Raw genomic sequence first — 19,131 nt, 5'->3', positions numbered from 1 at the left:
AGACAGTACTACCTGTTTCTTACTTTTACATTTGAGTTACAATTATAATAATCATTATTTCTTTCTTTGGTATCAGAAATACCAGCTAAAGCTATTGATTAAGTCAAGCATTTATTCTACAGCACATGTACGTAAATATTGATTTTGTAAGTTGGCTGACTACAACAAAATACTTTGTACTCTTGACTTTGCTATAAGATAACTAATGACCAGTGACTTATAGATTCAGAATAAGGTTTTTTTGAGATGTACCTAGTTATATATTTACTATTATTAAAAAATAGTTAAAATTGTAAAGATACCCCATGGGTTCACGTAAGCGATAAGAGAGTCAACGCTTACTTGGACCAATGTAGCAAGTACTACAATCCTTGAAACCAATTTTATAAATAATATGGGACCTTCTGTTCTTTTTCATAATGTGTTTACCAAGTCTGATAAAATCAGTGAGCCTGCTAAAGAGGGTAAGAACAACATTTAGTTTGAAGTTAGAACAGATTCACCTAATGTCACGTTATTTTTGTAACAACAAATAGTCCTGCTTAACCAACAAAAATTGTTTTCATTCTGTATTAAATTTTCAATAATAGAGCAAGTGTTAGATGATCGAAGTTGCTATTAATCTTTTGTACAGTCTTTTACGAGCAGTTTCACTTTACATTTAAAGGCCTGTACTTCAAGACATTTGGTTTCACTCACCAAAGTGAATCATCTTTTATCTTTATATCTAGTCCTTAAGTTTTTCAAAGATTTACGATTGTTAAAAAAAATGTAACATCATTAAATTTCTGTTCCAATATTTTTTAATGCACGATCGTACTTACATCAAGAATGTCGTGGAGAGTTTTCTTGGAAACACTAATAATAAAAAATACGTAAAAATTGCGAAGAATATGATACAGAGTTATCGAGAATGAGGATATCTCATGAAACTGAAACTACATTTCCTTAACTCTTACCTGTACTCTTTTCCAGAAAACTTTGGAGATTTCAGCAAAGAGTAACATGAGCGATTACATAAAGATAGGACTTAAAAGACAAAGAGACGATATTATGGACGGTGGGAAATTAATATAATGCATGACTATTGCTGGACATTACTGTTTATTTTTACTGCTTTATCTATACGTATGAGATTACAAATGCGTTACAACACTTTAAGCAAAAGAAAAGGCACGAGGGACAGTCGCTTCGGCGTGTAGTTGTCGTCTTCTTCTTCTCTCCTTCTCTGGTGTGGCGTGTGACTGTCCTCACTGAGCCCTCATACACGAGTGAGTCCCACCGGCCGAGCGCGGTGACGCACGAGGTGGGAAACCGGGAGAGAGCGCAGCGACCGACGTTGCATGGCAGGGTGCGGGTCCCCGCTCGGTTGGTAAGAAAATCCGAACATCCCGCCCGCCTCGATCCGAGAGCGAAACCGTAGTCACCACCCGCCGAAGCGTGGGGAGTCCCTCGATCGTCCATCGCAGGGAGGCTGGAGTCCGCAGGTGCCACAGGGAGACGCGCAAGCTTGACAATGGGCCGCACGTATTCACCGGTGGCCGTGTTGACGGCAACAGCTCGGACTAGTCCATCGGATCCAGGGCGTATGCGGGTGATACGGCCCATAGGCCAGCGTCCGCTGGACTGTAGCAGCGCAGGGTCAAGAAGAACCACCAGGTTCCCCACCGCGAAGTTCCGACGGACACCGCTCCATTTCAGCCTCTGTTGGAGAGTATTTAGATACTTACGGCCCCAGCGCGTCCAGAATTGGGCGCGAACGGCCTTGACGAGCTCCCAGTGCGTGAGTGGGTCTAAATTCTCTGCAGCGAGGGTAGCTTCGACGATGGAATCGACGGGAGCCCCGATAAGGAAATATCCAGGCGTGAGCACTTCGAAGTCAGAGGGATCGCCAGACAAGGGCGTCAACGGGCGGCTATTCAACATGGCCTTAATTCCAACGAGAACCGTAGAGAACTCTTTATACGTTAGATGACGAGAACCGAGCACACAGCGTAGATGGCTCTTGGTCGACTTGACCACGGCCTCCCAGAGTCCTCCAAAATGTGGCGCACCAGGAGGAATAAACTGCTAGGAAACCCCCTGGGAGGCAAGAGTCCCGGCGACTAGGTCCCAGTTAAATTCTGCGCCCTGCAACGCCTCGCGGAGCTCCAAATCAGCTCGACGGAAGCAGGTGGCGTTGTCGCTTCAAAGCTCGGATGGTTGGCCTCGACGACTGGTGAAACGGGTGAGAGCACCCAAGAAGGCGGCCGCGGAAAGGTCGCCGACAAGCTTCAGATGCACGGCTTTGGTGGTCATGCACACGAAGACAGCGATGTAGCCCTTTGTAGTCCGAATCCCCCGTCCCTTCAATGTAAGCACGGAGAAGGGCCCGGCGTAATCGACTCCGGTGCGACCAAAAGCGCAAGACGGCATGACGCGAGACGCGGGCAGCGGAGCCATCAACTGGCTTGAAGAGCGCGCCTGTAACCGGGCACAGATGACGCACCCTCTAATGTGAGCCTTGATTCGGCGTGGCCCACCGAAAATTCAGGCACGCCTGGAGACGTATGTGCTGGTAACGCGATATCCACCGTGGAGGGCACGTGCGTAAGCCCAAGAGACCACGAGTCGAGCGAGCAGCGATGTTCCGCTGAGGATGGGAGGGTGCTTTTCTTCGTAAGACAGCGATGAGTGATCGAGCTGCCCGCCAACACGCAGGACACCGTCGGCATCGAGGAAGGTGGCAAGAGAGGTCAAAGGGCTCCGTTTCGGAAGACGTTCACGCTTCCGCAGGAGTGCCAACTCATCCCCAAACGTTATCGATTGACTCAACCGAACGCAGGCCAGGAAAGCATCCTGAATCTCAGACGGCGTCAACGGTGAAAGCACAGAACGGGTGGGCATGCACTGCAAGCGGTGTCGCACCCATCAGCGAACGCGCACGAGGAGGCCCAGTACAGCGCGCAAGCTCGAGAAGAGCTGCAGCAGGTCCGATTCAGGCGCGCGGAAGGCGCAGCAGAGTGAAAGCGTGGGCGTGGGTGGAGGCAGTGTCTCCTGGGGCCAAGACTTGTCGTCCTGGGCCAGCCACGTGGGGTCTCTCCACCACAGGGGCTGCTATCAGAAGCCACTCATGTCGGCACTCCTAGTGGCTAAGTCGGCTGGATTCGATTGCGACGGCACGTATCGCCAGGCACTGGGTGGCAGGATCTCCTGGATCTGAGCTACGTAGTTGTCGACGAGCACGTTGTTGGCCGGCTGATCGGAGTGTATCCAGTGGAGCACAATTTGAGAGTCGCACCAAGCGTGGCAGTGCTTGATCGCGACTCCAAACACGCTGGCTGCTGAGCGAAGAAGCTTGGTGGCGATGAGGGCCGCTCGCAATTCTAGACGTGGGATGGTCATGCGAGCGGCGGGCTCGGTCATCGGCTTGAGCGCGCGGATGAGCGCAAGCTTAGTACAAGCGAGAAGTATGTGGCAGAGAGCGGGCCCATTTAAAGACCGCAGCCGCGAATATACAACAGCGGCCATAGTACGGCAACTGGCGTCAGAAAACACGTGCAGCTGGACATTTGACGACGAAGACATACCAATCCAACGAGGCAGAGAAAACCCGGAAATGGCCTGCAGCTCAGCGGTGAAAGCGGTCCAACGGCAAGTCATGGAGGATGGTACGTTCTCGTCCCAGTCCAAGCGCGCGTGCCACAGGTCTTGCAGTAAAAGCTTGACGTTCAACACGATCGGGGCAAGCCAGCCGCACGGATCAAACAAGCCTGCGAGCGCGGCGAGCATGGATCTCTTTGTGGTTTGAGATTCGACAACAGGTGGCGTCAAATGGAAGAAATCCGAGGGCGGGTCCCAGCCTACGCCCAGTTCGCTGACGAGGCCTTCAACACTGAGCTTAACAAGTAGGACGGAGGCGGACGTCTTCGGAAAGGTCTTCGAGAAGCTCGGGCGTGCTAGCAACCCACTTTCGCAGAGGTAAACCGCCAACTTGAAGAGGTCCGATCAGCTAGTCGCGCAGATGCTTGGCCGAGCCGATGTCATCAGCGCCGGAGAGGATGTCATCAGCGTAGCGATTGTTCATCACCACTGGGACGGCCTTGGGCCAGTGGCGGCCGTCATCCTCGCACAGCTGCTGTACGACCCGTAGTGACAGGTACGGGGAGCACGAGGCACCGTAGGTAACGGTGAGCAGTTGGTAGTTCGTAGGTGGCTGCTTTGGGTCGAAGCTCCACAGAATGCGCTGCAGGTCGACATCGTATTCATCAATCAGGATCTGGCGGAACATCATGCGAACGTCAGTACAGAACGCAATCCGGTGACGACGCCAACGCAGTAGCACACTGGGGAGAGCCGTCTGGAGCCGAGGACCAGCATGGAGCACGTCGTTTAGGCTATAGCCACTGGAAGTCGGGCTAGACGCGTTGAAAACAACGCGCAGTTTGCGACCTTGGTCACCGTGCTGCCAAATGCCGTGATGTTGGATATAGTGCACTGGACGGTGCGATGCAGCGAGTTGGTCATCGGTAAGGGGCTTCATATGACCGAGGGTAATGTACTCTGCCATGAACCGGGCGTACTCAGAAGCCGTCTCAGGAGTCCGCTGCAGCCGACGATGCAACGAGCGCAAGCCAGCGGTAGTGCCCTGCAGACTGTCACCAAGGAGGTGCACAGCGTCATGCTTTAGCGGAAGTCGCACAATGTAACGCCTGTCGTCAGCGCGATGATAATCGGCGAAGATTCGCTCGCATTCCACATCCTCAGGCACTCGGCGGCTGACATGTGGCACCTCCTCGATCTCCCAGAATCGCTGGAGCTGCGCAGCCAGCTCTTGATCCCAGGGCGACTGGGTGTTCGTGTGCAGAGTTGTGCCTGCGATGAGGACGTTCGAGCCCAGACCAGGGGCACGGCTGACGAGAGTCCAGCCAAGAGCCGTGCGCTGTCCGACAAGCTCGTCACGCTGAACGTAACCTGGTTTGATGAGGCGGTGGTAAACATTGACTCCGAGCAGAATGTCTACACAGCGAGGTGTGCCAAACGCTGGATCGGCCAAAGGCTCAAGATCGAGCCACTGTCTCATCACGGCTGGGTGCAAGGGGCCAGACGGAGAGGTGAGCCCGAACCGCAGCAAGCAGAGCGCTGTCAGGTGGATTGGCAGTGCATGCTCTCCAGTTTCAAGGTGTAGATGCGCTCGGGTTCTCGAAGGGATGGTCGACCCTCCCCGGACCCCATGAATGCTCGCCTTGTTGACTTCTAGCGCTGCGCCGAGCTGCTGGGCCAACCGGATGGAGATGAGTGTAACCTCAGAGCACGCATCAAGGAGAGCTCGACCAGCGACTTGTCGGCCGGTGGGACCGGTTAGCTGGACAAGAGCGGTTGGAAGTACGGTGAGTCAGGACAATGGAGGCCCCTGATGCTGTGAGTCAGTGGAAGGCGGGCCGACGGGGTCGACTTTTGGCTTCTTGGGCGAAGAGGGATGCTGATCCGATTCAGGCTTGCGCCGATGGCTGCTCTCGTGCAACAGACTGTGGTGGGGCTCCCTGCACTGCTGGCGGATGGACCGTAAAGGGCAGAACTTTACTGCGTGACCTGGTCTCAGGCAGTTAAAGCATAGCTGCCCTTGATAGACCATTCGTTGCCGGGCCTGCGCGTCAAGGCCTTGAAATTGCGCACAGTGAGTAGTACGACTCTCTGCACGACGGGCATGGCGGCAGCGAGTTACTGGTGGCAAGGGCTCCAAAGTTTCGTCCAGGAAATGGGGGGGCCGGAGAGCGCATGCTGGCCGTGTTGGCTGAACGAGCAGGGTGAGAGGCCTTGACGGAGCTGAGCGCGCGGCACTGTCGGCCAAGGAAAGTCGTCAAGGCAGCAAAAGTGGCAACTTCCGCCGTGGCGTCCATGCCAGTGCTCTCCAGTCGCTCGATCTCGTCCTCGCACGCGCGCCGGGTCGTTGGATCCATGCCAGTCATCGCGCAGGAGACAATCCAGTCGTCCCACTGAGACACAGGGTGACCCAGAGCTTCCAGCTAATCTAGATGTTTTCCCAGGGTGTTGAGGAGACCCTGAAGCCCTCTGACTCTTCCTTCAGAGACTTAATGTTACGGGGTGCCGTGATATGATCATAGATGAGAAGACGGCGGTGCTCGGAACGCGCTTCGAGTAAGGCCCAAGCCGTTGGGTAATTGGCACCGATGGTCTGAACGGTGTCGAGAGCGGCCTTGGCGTCTCCGTCCACCAAGGATTTTAAATAAAACAGCCTCTCCACGTTGGTGAGCTGTTTATCGTCGTGGACGAGCGTGCGGCAGAGGTCCCGGAAACTTTCCCAATCCTCTCGCTTTCCCAAAAAGGGAGCGATGCTGATCTTGGGCAAGTGGGCTCCCTGTCTTGAGTTATGACGGTCCAGGTCGGCGCCGCCCGGGCCAGGGAGAGGCGTGAGGGTGTTTCTTGCGTTGTAGAGGCGTGATCGAGAGGCGATATAGTCCGACCCTGCCGTCGAGTACATCTGGTCAAGAAACTCCAGCTTTTCAGGCGGCGGTGACTCCAGAAGATTCACGTGATTGGCCTAGAACGTGTTCCAGTAGCCGTCCAGCAGCTCGAGCCTTACTACCACGAGACTGAGGCTCCAGTTCGGGGGATCGATCTTCTCGACGTCCCGTGCAAACCGGCTGATGATGCCAGCGAGGACGCTCTTGGAGCCGAGCAGGCTCGTCCAGTCGTCGTTCGACCTGAAAAAGCGATCACTAGCTTGACGTTTGCACGAAGCATGTCTTGCCTCCGGGCCATGAGCGGCGGGGCCATGTCATCGCCAGTTGCAACACAGCTGTCGACGCACGGCGCATCGACGGCAGACAAAACAGATAGAAGGAGAGTGAAAGAGAAAGAGTGTGAGAAAGGCAGAACACGAAAGGACGAGGATGCCAGAAGGTACGTGCGTAGACCACGCGCGTGCCAACGCGCACGCAAGCTACACAAGCTTCGAAGCCTGTCCCTTGGCGTCGACCCCCCGCGCCAGCGAAGCGCAACAGCTCCGCTGCGCGAGGTGGACGCGCGCGACATGAGGCCAACATGGCAGCCGCGGCTAATGAGGACACCGCGAGCGCTTGATCGCGGCTAACAATGGCGGCCGCGAAAGCCTCGCTTTTCGACGTTTGAATGGCGTCGAACAAAGCGTTGCATTGACAGCCGTACGGCCTTATCTCTACCGTGGCTAAGCACAGCTGCTGGACCGCGGGCTCTGTGGCAACCGCGGCAGCCACCGTGTGCACGCTGTTGATAACGCAAGTGCCAGCAAGGCAAGCGTTAATGGTGGCACGACTTCGTCGCGGCCAACACCTGTGTTGAATCGTGGGAACTGTCGACCACGACGACCTCCGTTACACAACATTTCTTTAAACTGTACTTATATTACGCTGTGTAAGTTGAATCGCAGACTGTGACCACCCTAGCTGCGGCGTTGGCTGCTTTTCTCCTAGGGATCCGGCTCGAAGGACCAAATGTTTGTTTTTACTGCTTTATTCATTCGTACGGGATTACAAATTCGTTACAACACTTTAAACAAAAGAAAAGGCACAAGGTACAGTCACTTCGGCGTGTAGTCGTCGTCTTTTTCTTCTCTCTTTCTCTGGTGTGGCGTTCGACTGTCCTCACTGAGCCCTCGTACACGAGTGAGTCCCACCGGCCGAGCGCGGTGACGCACGAGGTGGGAAACTGGGAGAGAGCGCAGCGACCGACGTTGCATGGCAGGGCGCTGGTCCCCGCTTGGTCAGTAAGAAAACCCAAACAATTACTAAGAAAGACAATTGAGCAGAAAAGAACATAAAGTAAAAAAATTTCAGTATGCAGATCTTTTAAGGATAAGTATATACGAAACTAGCAAAGAATTTAATTAAAATATACTGCACAGTGCTAAGGTTAAAACCAGTCTTCGAAAAATAGAAAAAATTCTTAGAGAAATGTTAAATTTTTTCGATGGAATTCATGCCGTAAGACTGGTCAGAGAAAAGTCAGCGCTTATTAAACAACAATTTTTCAGCCCAGTACTCATTGAAACTAATAGATTTATATTTTTTTTTTTAAATGTTTTTAAAATAAATTTAATACAGAATTCCAGTTATCATTAGTTAAAATTTAATGGACTAGTGGCTTTGCCAGAGACTCACTGAATAGAACACCGTAGTGTGATTACAAGTTCTGTAAAACGTTTTCGGGAGGGGGGGTGTTCGTTTTTCCAAGTAGGATACGTTCTTTCATTATAAAGGAACAGCAATAATAAACTAGGAATACAATGTGCACGAAAATAATACAAAATAATTAGAAAGGAAATTTAATGTATATTTAACTGATAATATCATATAAAAATATTAAAACTTTAAATTAATACATTTATGAATCTACTAGCCAAATTATGAAAAATGCCAGCTTCGGAGTCTCATTCTTACCCGACCTCAATGGCTAGTAATGTACTTTTAACTAAATTACTGGTATTATTATTCACAACATGCTTAATATTACATTAGTATCATTTTTTCTAACAAATTATGGTAACGTAACGATTTAAGTTAAATGTAAATTCATAGTTTATGCCTCAACTATTATTCCTTTTTTCTTGTTGATAAGCGCATAAATTATAATCAAATGCATATTCTTACGTGGGTTACATACGTGATTAAGAAAATTAGCATAATTTTGCATACAAAACAATACATCATACCTCTGGTTAGTTCAGTGAAACATAGAACAGATATCAACACTCATTTCACTTCAGCTGTATTAAATGCTCAACAGGAAGTTTAATATATTAGAATGCACAATCTTTTGATTTAAATTTTCCTGTGAGCTAACTATTACCAACATAATATTGACATTAACCCCTTTACCACGTATCTCCTATTAGACTTATCAATCTTCCTTACTTTATAACTATAACAGATACGAAAAAGAAAAGGAATGTAATTGTGGACGCATTACAGAATCAATGAGGTGTGTCATCTAGATTTTACGGTATGACGATAGAAAAAGAATCTCAATAAAATTCAATGAAAAATAGGCGATTTATTAGGAAAACAAAGATAAGTACGTCTAGCAAGCCACCACGAGAAATTGAGTACTCGAGCGACGAGGAATCATCATAAAGACAACTTGCTAACTCATTCTATTCAATAACTTAAATGGCCCATCCTTCTAACGAATTTCAGAAAGAGTAAGCCAAGTAGAGGTAAGAGGTTTTAAGTCAAGGTGGCCCTGCTCTTGAAGGAAATTAAGACAAAAACCAATGGATAGTGGACGTCCAGCTGTCTAGAGTCATTCAATCCACCCCAAAGGTAACTCATCTCCAGAATACCACTTCTGTTCTTGCTCTCTGGTATATGCCTTGCTTTCCCTTTCCCTTTGCCATGCTGCCAAAACCATTGCTTGTTCTTGGGCATCTCTGCGCTTACTCGCCCTAGGTCGTGGCTCCATGCGTATAGTCCCCGCAACCTATTCTTGATACATCTAAAAACAAAAAAGTTCTTATTAGAAACGTTTTTGTCTTGAATTCGAGTGGTCTAATTGGTACAATAATAAGATTTGAAAACAAAGAAAAAGTATAATAATGCAGAAACGTACCATGCTTTTCATATGTCATAAAATAAATGTTGGCCCTTAAGGACCGTTGTCTTGCACTTTTTTAAGTCATCAGAATTAAAAAGGGCCATTAGTTGGGACTGCAAAAATTTTAAACTGACAAAAAATATATGATTAAAAACTTTGCTTTTAATCTCACAACTTTATTACCAGAGCAATAAGTTCTTATAATGTTAGGGTCTTAATGGAAAGCTAGTCTTTTACTTACAAGATTATTTATCCGCAAACCCTAATGTTGCTGTTTCAATTATAATAACTGTTTTCTATAAGTTTCTTGACATTCAAAATTGTATACATTAAATGCATGTAAAGCTGTTTCTTCAGTTTATCCTCTTGTAACTGTAAGCATGGTTAAAACTTTTGTGAGCCTTAAAGACTGTTTTTTTTTTACTTTGGTAAGTTGTAATATATTTGTTGTCACAATAGTTTAATGTTTCATGGCCCTCAAAAGGACTTGTCAGCTTAAATCTCTTTCGACTGAAGTTTTCAGTAAACGTGACTGTTTGGATACCCCAGGGTTATCTTCTCTTACCTGCTATTTTAGCTCCAGATTAATTGCGAGAAGAACTTCAATGCCTAAGGACATAGAGATAGTTAAGGAGATCTTTTATAACGCTTTCTAGTGTTCCACTAGAGACTTTAGTGCGCAAAACTCTTTTTTTTGCAAAGTTCAGTAATTTTAGTGATCTAATGTAGAAAGATTTGTTCATGATGCTTGCCTCTTAAAAACTGCCCCGTTTCCACAAGCTTATTTCTCCTTTATAGCTTTAATTTAAGGTTGACCAAGAGCAAATCTTAGATAGTATCAGTGATTTTTGGTTTAATGCTTGGAGCCAAAAGAATACAGTAGGATCGTCAGTAACCAGGGTTTTCAGCCTTACAACGAATAACTCCGCTTTTAATATCTGCCAGTGACATGACTAACTTGGCCTTATAAAGGCTGGCATTAGGTGGTTTTTTAGTAGATGAATTATTTACCAGAAGCAGTAGTGAATATTTATTTGATAGTAAGGTAATTTAACATTTCATGGCTCTCCAAAAAACTGATGAGATTGATGGTTGATTCGAAAGCGTTAATACTTACGATGGCCCTGAAAAGGGCCAGTGGTACTTCTTCCAGTCATTCCTTATTATTATTCTCTATGATAGAGAACAGGTTGCAGCTAGCTTGACTCTTACCCTCAGAGTCTTTATGTACGGAGGCTCCGCTATAAAAATGTAGGCAACTGGCTGAAGAATTTCTTTTATCGTTAGTAGGGAAAATACCTTTTTTCTAAGTATGCCATAAGGACGAACCACAAACGAGAAGGCTAATAATATTTCCAGATGATGTGGCTGACAAAACTCTTTAGGGTTAATTTTCTGGCTTGCTATCGCAGCAAAGTCTGATCTCGTAGCATCAGATCAGTTAGAAGAGCGACCACAAAACCTCTCTTAAAGCAAATTAAGCTCAGGCTAGACGTCTCATGATATAACTTTGAAGTTGTAAGAGTTAGAAACGCCATTTATTCGTTGCACTTGTTAATCATGGTGGTTCAGAATGGTATTTAACGTGGGTCGCTTGACCTCCAGAAAACAACGTTATGGATAGCCAGGATATCCAGCTGCATGACTCACAACTCTATTCTTGATGAACTGCCAATGATCGTCTGTTGTATTCGGCAATTGATTCAAGGACATTATCACTAGACCTACTTACTTCTGTTGCATGTAGCTTAAATTTTACTTCTTCGCAACCTAGTGGATCCTACTAAGCTAACGTAAAAAGCCAGCATATTTTTTCAAAACCTTAAGCTTATCTATTGCTATTGTCATTAATTTTTGCAAGATAAGACCTATACGAAAATCATCAAGGAAGTGTCAAAAATCAGTATGTGAAATTTTTACAAGATCGGTTCAGTATTTTTCGTGGACAGCGATAACAGCATTTTTTACGACTTAGCTATATGTATAAAAAGGATAAGATATGATTATTAATGTAAGATGGAAGATAACTAAAGTCAATGTAGGAGGTGCTATTAAAACTATCCTGTTTTTTAGTGACAATAGTTTAACTAAAGATTTTACGTTAATTTTTGATATCACTCTATTAAGTGCCGAAATTAAAGATAATTAATTATCAACCAAGATAACTAAGAACAAATAAAAAGATTTCTCAGAGCATTCTGGAAAGAATAAAAAGTAGTTGAAATATTGGATTTAAAAATATTGCTCCATCTTTAGTCTCAAGTCTGTAATGTTTAATTGCTGAAAACATTGGCTTATTTCTTTTAATAGAAACGAAGTTTTTTATAAAAACCTCCCTGTTTCGATGCATTTAAGAAATTAAGTAGACAAAATAATCAATAGTTTGTTGGCATTCAGGATAATCAAACGATTTTTTTGCCCATTGATTAGTCCCATATGATCTGTCATAAGCAAAATGTAGTGGAAAGCTTGTTTTTAGATAGCTGCAACATAAGCAAGTGGTTCCAAAACGATAAAGATAAATTGCTTGACATTGAAAACCTTTCGGGAAATGGCAGTGCGAGTCTTGTTCAGTTTAATCTAAATAGCTTATTTTTAGCCAATTCCGTTAACTTAACAATCCAGACAGTATTCTGCATTTTTTTATGGCGTGTAAGAGTATGAGCATAAGAAAGTTTTATTTTTTTCAAAATATAAGCTGTGTGGCGTTAGCCCAGGCAGCCAAAAACATTTTTAGTCAGTTTTCTAGATTTACTGATTAATTTGTGGTCAATTAAGTGTCTATATGATGTACTTAGATAAGCATTCTAATTTACCTTATCAACAAAGAGTTATAATCAATTTCAAAAAGATGTTTCTTTAAATCAGAATTGCGATTTTTAGGTCACACTTGAACTACAAATGGTATCAAAGTCAATCCAGATAAATTCACGAAAATTTTCAAATTTTCTCAAGCACTAGAAAATTACAGAGTTACAGGCTTTATATCCTCGCTTTCTTTTTTTTCAGAGTATTCTGTGAATATTTCTAAGAAAATAAAGTCATTATTAGCACTTGTAACAACAACAACCTGCTGGTTTCAAGGCTTCAGACGAACAAAAACTTTTATAGAAATTTCGTACAGGAAGAGTTGCTCACATGGCCAGAAAGACTATAAATGTGGTAGAACTAGTTATTCTACTACCTTATAAGGACTTCTAGCAAATTTCTAAAGACAAGTTTGATTTAGATCCTTCTAATAAAAAAGAAAGATAATTGTTAAAACAAACCGTAAACCACTTTTCTACCTGTCTTCTGGCCAAATACTTAGCGGGCACCTAGATTGCTAGATGTTAGGTATTCAAAGTTATAACATTGAGATGGTACATAGGAAGGGCAGTAAAAATAAAACAGCGTATGTATTAAATACATTAAATTATTAAACAAATTGAAAAATGAATTAAATATCTTTCAGTCACTCATAGGGTAAGCCTAGTTCTGAAACTATTACGTTAATTTAAAACTTAGGAAATATCATAGCTAATTATTTAAAAGTTGTCTCACTTAAAAATAATGTCTACAGTAACCTTATTGTAAAGTGTTATGAAACTGAGAAAAATATACTTCGTAAGATGTGGAGTCTGGTAACAGAAATTTTAATAGCAAGTAAGCATTGACTAACTGAATAAACAAAATATTCAGGTTCATAAGTTTTTGAGAATTTTGACACATTTTTGCTGTAATCAACAATTCCAAATGTGCAGTTGTAACCATCAAGTCCTCTAATGAGCAGAAAAATAAATAGTCTCATGCGTAAGTGGCTTTTAAACAAAAGATTTAATACATGACGTCATGGCTAAGGGTAGCCAAAGATAAGATGCAAGTGGCACAGACTAAGTTGAAAACTTATCCAGGCAGCAAAAAATCACATGTAAGTTCACAGTATAATGGTTGTTATACCTATCCCAATATCCTTATTTTTAACTGTGATGGAACTTGAAAGACCTTGATCAGCTTACCATCCAAGATTAATCCTGTTCGCTTTGTGTCATGTAACCATACTTAACAATAGTTTACCTTACCAATGATAATAGTAAATCGTGTGTTAAGCTTTTAGTCTTTGTTTCTGTAGATTTCTATTCCTTTAACATCTATTTAATACTACAGAAGTCATGAAAATTTAGATTAACAAGTTTCTATATAAATCTGAGCAGACTGTAATGAAATCTCGTAAATCAGTACAACGCAAATTCAGGCAACGGGTGAGAAACTGACGAATTAAATGGTCAAAAAAACACGAAAAAAATAACAGTTATATGATGCGTATCATAGTTGTAGCATATCGACATCCTTGGCTGTGCCACCTTCAGGACTCATTGTTCTCTATGTGACATATAATAAGTATGTATACCAATCTTGATTGGCTTTTATATTTTACTTGTCAGCGCGGTTTAAGTATAACTAATTTAAAGAGGTTTTTATGCTTATAACTTAATTTTTAGGAACTTGGCTGTTATTAAAACGAAGGAAAGAGTTGCGATATGTGGATAAAGTAAATAAGCGCCATAGGTGTCCATAATGCGCGTTGTCTTGGCACCTGCATGGTTTATTGTATTTATATATTTAAAAATACTATACATATTTTGTTTATCTTACTTGTATTTAATTTTCACTAAGTTTTGCTCTTTATTCTCTATAATTTTAAAATATCAACCTTGAATAGTCTGTCAGAGGGACAGCAAAATATTAAATTATGTTATTCAATTATGAATAAATAGTCATACTCCACATTATCAAGATTGAGTCTGAATATTATTTAATGACCAAGGTGCAAGTGAAGGGAGTTTTGCAGATATGTATAAGCTGTCCAAATGTGGTTAAAAAACTCGTCTGATACTACTTGGGGTAGTTTTTACAAAGGAATTTAGTCATGTGGTAAGGGAGATTGACTCACACGTTTCAGATGCTGCTGGCGCTAAGTCTCTTTATGGTTTGCAACTATGATTTGGTTCAGGATGACATCTCTGAAGTTCTTACGTTGGACTTTATAGTTACAAGGTTAGATGGTGACCATTTTTGTTCAATTTCTGCTTTTTTTTTGCCAATTAATAGAAATTTCAGACTCTTATTCTTTTAATCTAAGTAAACAGTCTATTAATATATCTTACAAGTTGGCTTACACAAAATTAAAAACTACCGTTTTACTAAGATGTTAAACATTTAGGATCTTACTCAAATATATAAACGATATTATGTGGTATCTTCATTCTGTTTCCTTTGAAAATGTCAGTTCTTTCAAGGAACATAACAGTTATGTAAACAAACATAAATTTTCTATATTAAATGTTGAGTTAAATGATTGCCATCGATATACTTATACTCTCCCTCAGAAAAAAACAATGTTCTTCTTAACGAAACAAGTATTTTAGCAGTGGTTTCTGTCTTGCGTTACCTGAATTGATCTATCATATGCATCACTACTCGATTTTTAATTCGAAACATAGATTAGAAAATAAGTTCACTAAAATTATCACTGTTGATTTAAATGTACACAAAACAAAATTTCGTGCTGATAATAAAAATAGATGTACACCAATAAATTTTTACCACAGAAATATGTTCAATAATGTTAAATACGTTTTTAATAGTTTTCCAAGAGCTGACAGTAACAGCTTCTTTGTTAAGAATCTTACTAATGTTGCTTCCCTTGATTTTGCTGTCTCCATCCACTTTTAAACTGGAAGCTAAATTCAATCTTACACCGTTTTCAGATTCTTAATTCAATACTAAATATTACTATTCACGAATTAGAGAAAATATTGTGTACAAATATTAATAAATTGTTCGTTAATATTTTGAAAAATCATGTAGTAAAAAATAACAGAATTTTTTATTTTGATATTACAATTTTAAATATTATGAAATTAACAAGAAATTTCTATAGAAGCACACTGCACTATTAGTTACTAGGGCAGACAAAGAAGGCACCACTGTTGTTTTGTATAATAAGGATAATTTGTGTAAAGTCAATGCCATTTTGTCAGATCTTTCATATTACATTAAATTAAGAGATAATGATATAAAAGGGGTCCTTTCTCATATGGTTTCTGCTGTAATGAATCTTATCAAAAAATGGTACGAGAGGGGTATTTATAAAGCATTAGATATTCCAGAGCCTTATATTTTGAACCTAAATGGAAGCCATATGTCTGAGGCTTATGGCCTAATTAAGACACATAAGGATGGTTTTTGGCAAGGTTCATCGTGTTTTCAATTGGTCCCTCATTTATTCACTAGATTAATGGTTTTTAACACTTTTCAATAAGTTTTTAAGTAAATATGAATATTTAGTCAGAAGTTCTTATAAATATAAAGACAAAATCAAGCAATTAGTAATTCCAGATAACTATTTTCTTAAGTCCTTTGAAGTATTATCATTATACACAAATCATTTTTTTTTAATAAAAAGTTGTATCTTACAAAAAATTAGTAATTTCATTAACCTTTTCGGTAAAGACAGAACTAAGTTTTTGGATAAAATTGACTTTCTTATCAATTCTTATTATTTCAGTTTTTATAGCGACGTATATAAATAATCTTGTGAAACTCCTGTGGGAGGTTGTTGTTCACCCTGGTTCACAGAAGTCATATTGGAATCCTTAGAGATTTCTGTATTGGATTGTTGCCATGATTCTGTTTTGCTGTATTTGAGATATGGTGATGATTGCTTATTGGTTATAATAACTGATCAAATAAATCTTGTCCTTAGTTTTTTCAATAATTTTAATACCTTTATACAGTTAAAAGTTAAATACAAAGTCAATAGTTTAATTTTTTTTAGATACTTATACTACACGTAAAATAAATTCCATTAGCACAATAGGTTTACATAAAAAATCTTTAGCTTCAGGTAGAATACTCAACTTTTTCTCACACTATCCACAATGTCACAAAATAGCCATTATATTCTCTATGACTGGCAAAATCTTTAAACTAGCAGAATTCACGTTCAGATCCAAGAATATTACAGCAGCTCACAATATTCTTATCAACAATACTTTTTCTTTATCTTTTATAAACAGATACGTAAAAGCCAGAGTCAGTTTTCTAATAGATGGAAAAAAGGTGCACAGGAATCCTACATTTAGAATCTCTAAGAAGGCGATACAAGAGGGGGTTCTGAGTTCTCGAACAGCTCTGGCTTAAAAAGGAATATATTTGTTGCCGTTCCTTATTTCCGACCTATAAAAACATCTCTTTGTCAGGCTTTGTCAAAATACGAAATACTCGTAGTCTCTACGGGTTCAGGTAACTTAATACATATTATCGATGGGGAAGGACTCTATAAATAAGTTAGACATGAACGACATAGTATATAAGATAATATGTGGTTGCGGGATGTGCTACACTGGCCGAAGTAAGAGACACGTACATGTACGTTTGCTTGAACATGAACGTAACATAAGAAATTGGGACGAAAATTCGGCCCTCTACTGTCATTCTAAACAATGCTCACAGTGCTTCTAATTTAAGAGAACAGTGATTTTTGATCAAGAGCCTAATACGTAAAAACATGAATTTTCTGAAATGATTTTTATAACATTATATAATAATAATAATTTTAATAGACAATCAGATACACAAAAACTTAGAAATTCTTACAAAAACTTTTTATTTGAAATATAAAATACTATAAAAATGAATCATAGGTCACTAAAGTAAGTTTTTATATTAAACCCACCAGAAATGCTCATATTTGTTATCATTAGGTTTTTGACAATTCCACATAACTTTCTACATCCTTGACGATACCGCCTTCAGGGTTCATTGTTCTCTATGTGACGTATAATAAGTAAGTAAACTGATCTTGATTGACTTTCATATATTATTTGTCAGTGAGGTCTGAGTATGATTTTTCTAAAAAGATTTTCATGTTTATAACTTAATTTTTAAAAACTTGACTATTGTTGGAACTAAGTAAAGAGTTGCGATATGTGGATGAAGTAAATAGGTACCATAGGTGTCCATAATATTTGTTGCCTTGTCACCTGCATGGTATATTGTATTTATAAATGATATACATATTTTTCTTATCTTATTTGTATTAAATGTTTACTTAGTTTTATTTTGTCTTCTGTATGACTGTAGAATATAAATTCTGAAAAGGCTGTCAGAAGGACAGCGAAATATTGAATTTTGTGATATAATTATAAATAAATAACCATACCCCACATTACCAAAATTAAGTCTAAATATTACAATTGTAGCATAATTCAAAGTATGGCACCAATTACAAAGGACGTTGGTACGTCAACTCTGAACATTACAGGTGTATGATTTGGCAGAATTTCTTCTTTAGCCCCCTTGGGACTAATGGCTAAAATTTTAAATTTAATTGATTGCTCTACATCTTATACTCATACTAAGAAATTCACTGTATCTGGAGTCAGTTGCATAAGTATTTCTTACAATTTTTTGCGTAGTATTCTGACCTTTTTGTCTGCGTTTTTTTTAAGACATTTAATTCAAGGTTATTCTATAAGCTTATGCTTGTATTAACAAGTCTTATGAAAAAAAGGCACCAGGCTTATTTAAAATTAGCATGCCAGGGCTGGTTCCCAAACACTCAACCAACTTCGGAGGTGGATCTCACTAGAGGAGACTATACAAAGCAAAGCCAAGATTAGGCAAGAAAGGCCTGTATCCAAACTAGCCAAACGCTTTTTCTCAATGCTGAAGCAGTGGTGATTCCAATGGTAATGAAGTATTCAGGTGGTTCAGCCTAATAAATTAAAGGCTTTTCAAGTTTATTAACGATGATGAGTCCATAGAGTTCACCTGGTAATCAACACTACCATCCAGTTCATAGATCATGACGTTGGGTCGGTCAATCAAAAGTAAACAAACAACATATATATTTGAACACATCTTACGTATTTTTGTGTATGATATGTGTAGAAAAGAAAGAGCAAGACAAACGTTTAGCAAGTTTGGTTAGCAATCGGAGCTCGTTCTATCGATATTGTAAAGGCGAGAATATTCGTGCGTGTGTATTTGCGTTCGTTTGCTTCATAAGGCCCCGTTTATAGTGGCGTGTTTGCTTGCTTTACCCTGCCTTAGCTGAATGTAGTCCTATCTAAAAAGCATGGGACGAAAGTAGGGTAAAGCAGGGTAAGATAAGCAAACACCCATCTGCGAACGGGGCCTAAATTTACATTTATAAATTATTTCTGTTTTTGTCTTTTACTATAAACTATATCCAACTTGATATAATGTACCAATGAACAGCAAAACGTAATATCTTAATACTAGCTGTATTATAAAAATGTACGTAGTGATATTATTTGTTATAATTTGTTTAAATATTATTTGTCTCTGTAGTCATCGAACACTTTTTATAATTTGGATTGTATATGTGCAAGAGTTGTACAAATAGTGTCTCGAAACCAAGATTCTGAAGTCGTATTATCAGATTTAGACAAAGCAACAATAGCAGACTTGGTATTTAAAATGAGAACAAGATGGAACGCAAGTAATAGGTCACAGATTGGTTTTTTGAGGAAAAAAATGGTGATTGGCTGC

General features: G+C 41.1%; 3 protein-coding genes across 3 annotated transcripts in view; 1 reads left to right on the top strand and 2 right to left on the bottom strand.

Moving 5' to 3' along the window:
* Positions 1-1,077, top strand: part of LOC106637831 (growth hormone secretagogue receptor type 1-like) — a 491,009-nt gene extending 489,932 nt beyond the window's left edge. Inside the window, exon 6 of the mRNA XM_089592447.1 lies at positions 976-1,077. Within this exon, the coding sequence (XP_089448573.1) occupies positions 976-1,077 (102 nt within the window). The remainder of the gene's footprint in view (positions 1-975) is intronic.
* A 1,833-nt stretch (positions 1,078-2,910) lies between these two features.
* Positions 2,911-5,948, bottom strand: LOC106641330 (uncharacterized). Its single transcript, XM_089592446.1, has 5 exons — positions 5,705-5,948; positions 5,426-5,640; positions 4,002-5,344; positions 3,123-3,949; positions 2,911-3,077 (listed from the first exon to the last, which is right to left on the bottom strand). Exons 1-5 carry the CDS (start codon positions 5,946-5,948, stop codon positions 2,911-2,913), a joined length of 2,796 nt encoding a protein of 931 aa, XP_089448572.1.
* A 62-nt stretch (positions 5,949-6,010) lies between these two features.
* LOC149374622 (uncharacterized) lies at positions 6,011-6,481 on the bottom strand. The gene has a single exon (XM_089592445.1). It carries the CDS (start codon positions 6,479-6,481, stop codon positions 6,011-6,013), a length of 471 nt encoding a protein of 156 aa, XP_089448571.1.
* Between the last annotated feature and the right edge of the window lie 12,650 nt (positions 6,482-19,131).

The sequence above is a fragment of the Copidosoma floridanum genome, unplaced genomic scaffold (genome assembly GCF_036245765.1).
Source record: "Copidosoma floridanum isolate Cflo_tuat_1 unplaced genomic scaffold, Cflo_Japanese_pri ptg000017l, whole genome shotgun sequence".
Classification (NCBI taxonomy): domain Eukaryota; kingdom Metazoa; phylum Arthropoda; class Insecta; order Hymenoptera; family Encyrtidae; genus Copidosoma; species Copidosoma floridanum.
This window is presented reverse-complemented; position numbering and strand designations above follow the sequence as displayed.

Excerpts from the sequence above, each read along its gene's own strand:
- LOC106641330 (XM_089592446.1), bottom strand. The coding sequence starts at position 5,948 with ATGACTGGCATGGATCCAACGACCCGGCGCGCGTGCGAGGACGAGATC. Across the intron at positions 5,641-5,704 it reads CTTTGGAGCCCTTGCCACCA|GCCTTGACGCGCAGGCCCGG; the intron begins GTAACTCGCTGC and ends CGCAATTTCAAG. Across the intron at positions 3,078-3,122 it reads AGCCGACTTAGCCACTAGGA|ACCCCACGTGGCTGGCCCAG; the intron begins GTGCCGACATGA and ends TGTGGTGGAGAG.
- LOC149374622 (XM_089592445.1), bottom strand. The coding sequence starts at position 6,481 with ATGTACTCGACGGCAGGGTCGGACTATATCGCCTCTCGATCACGCCTC.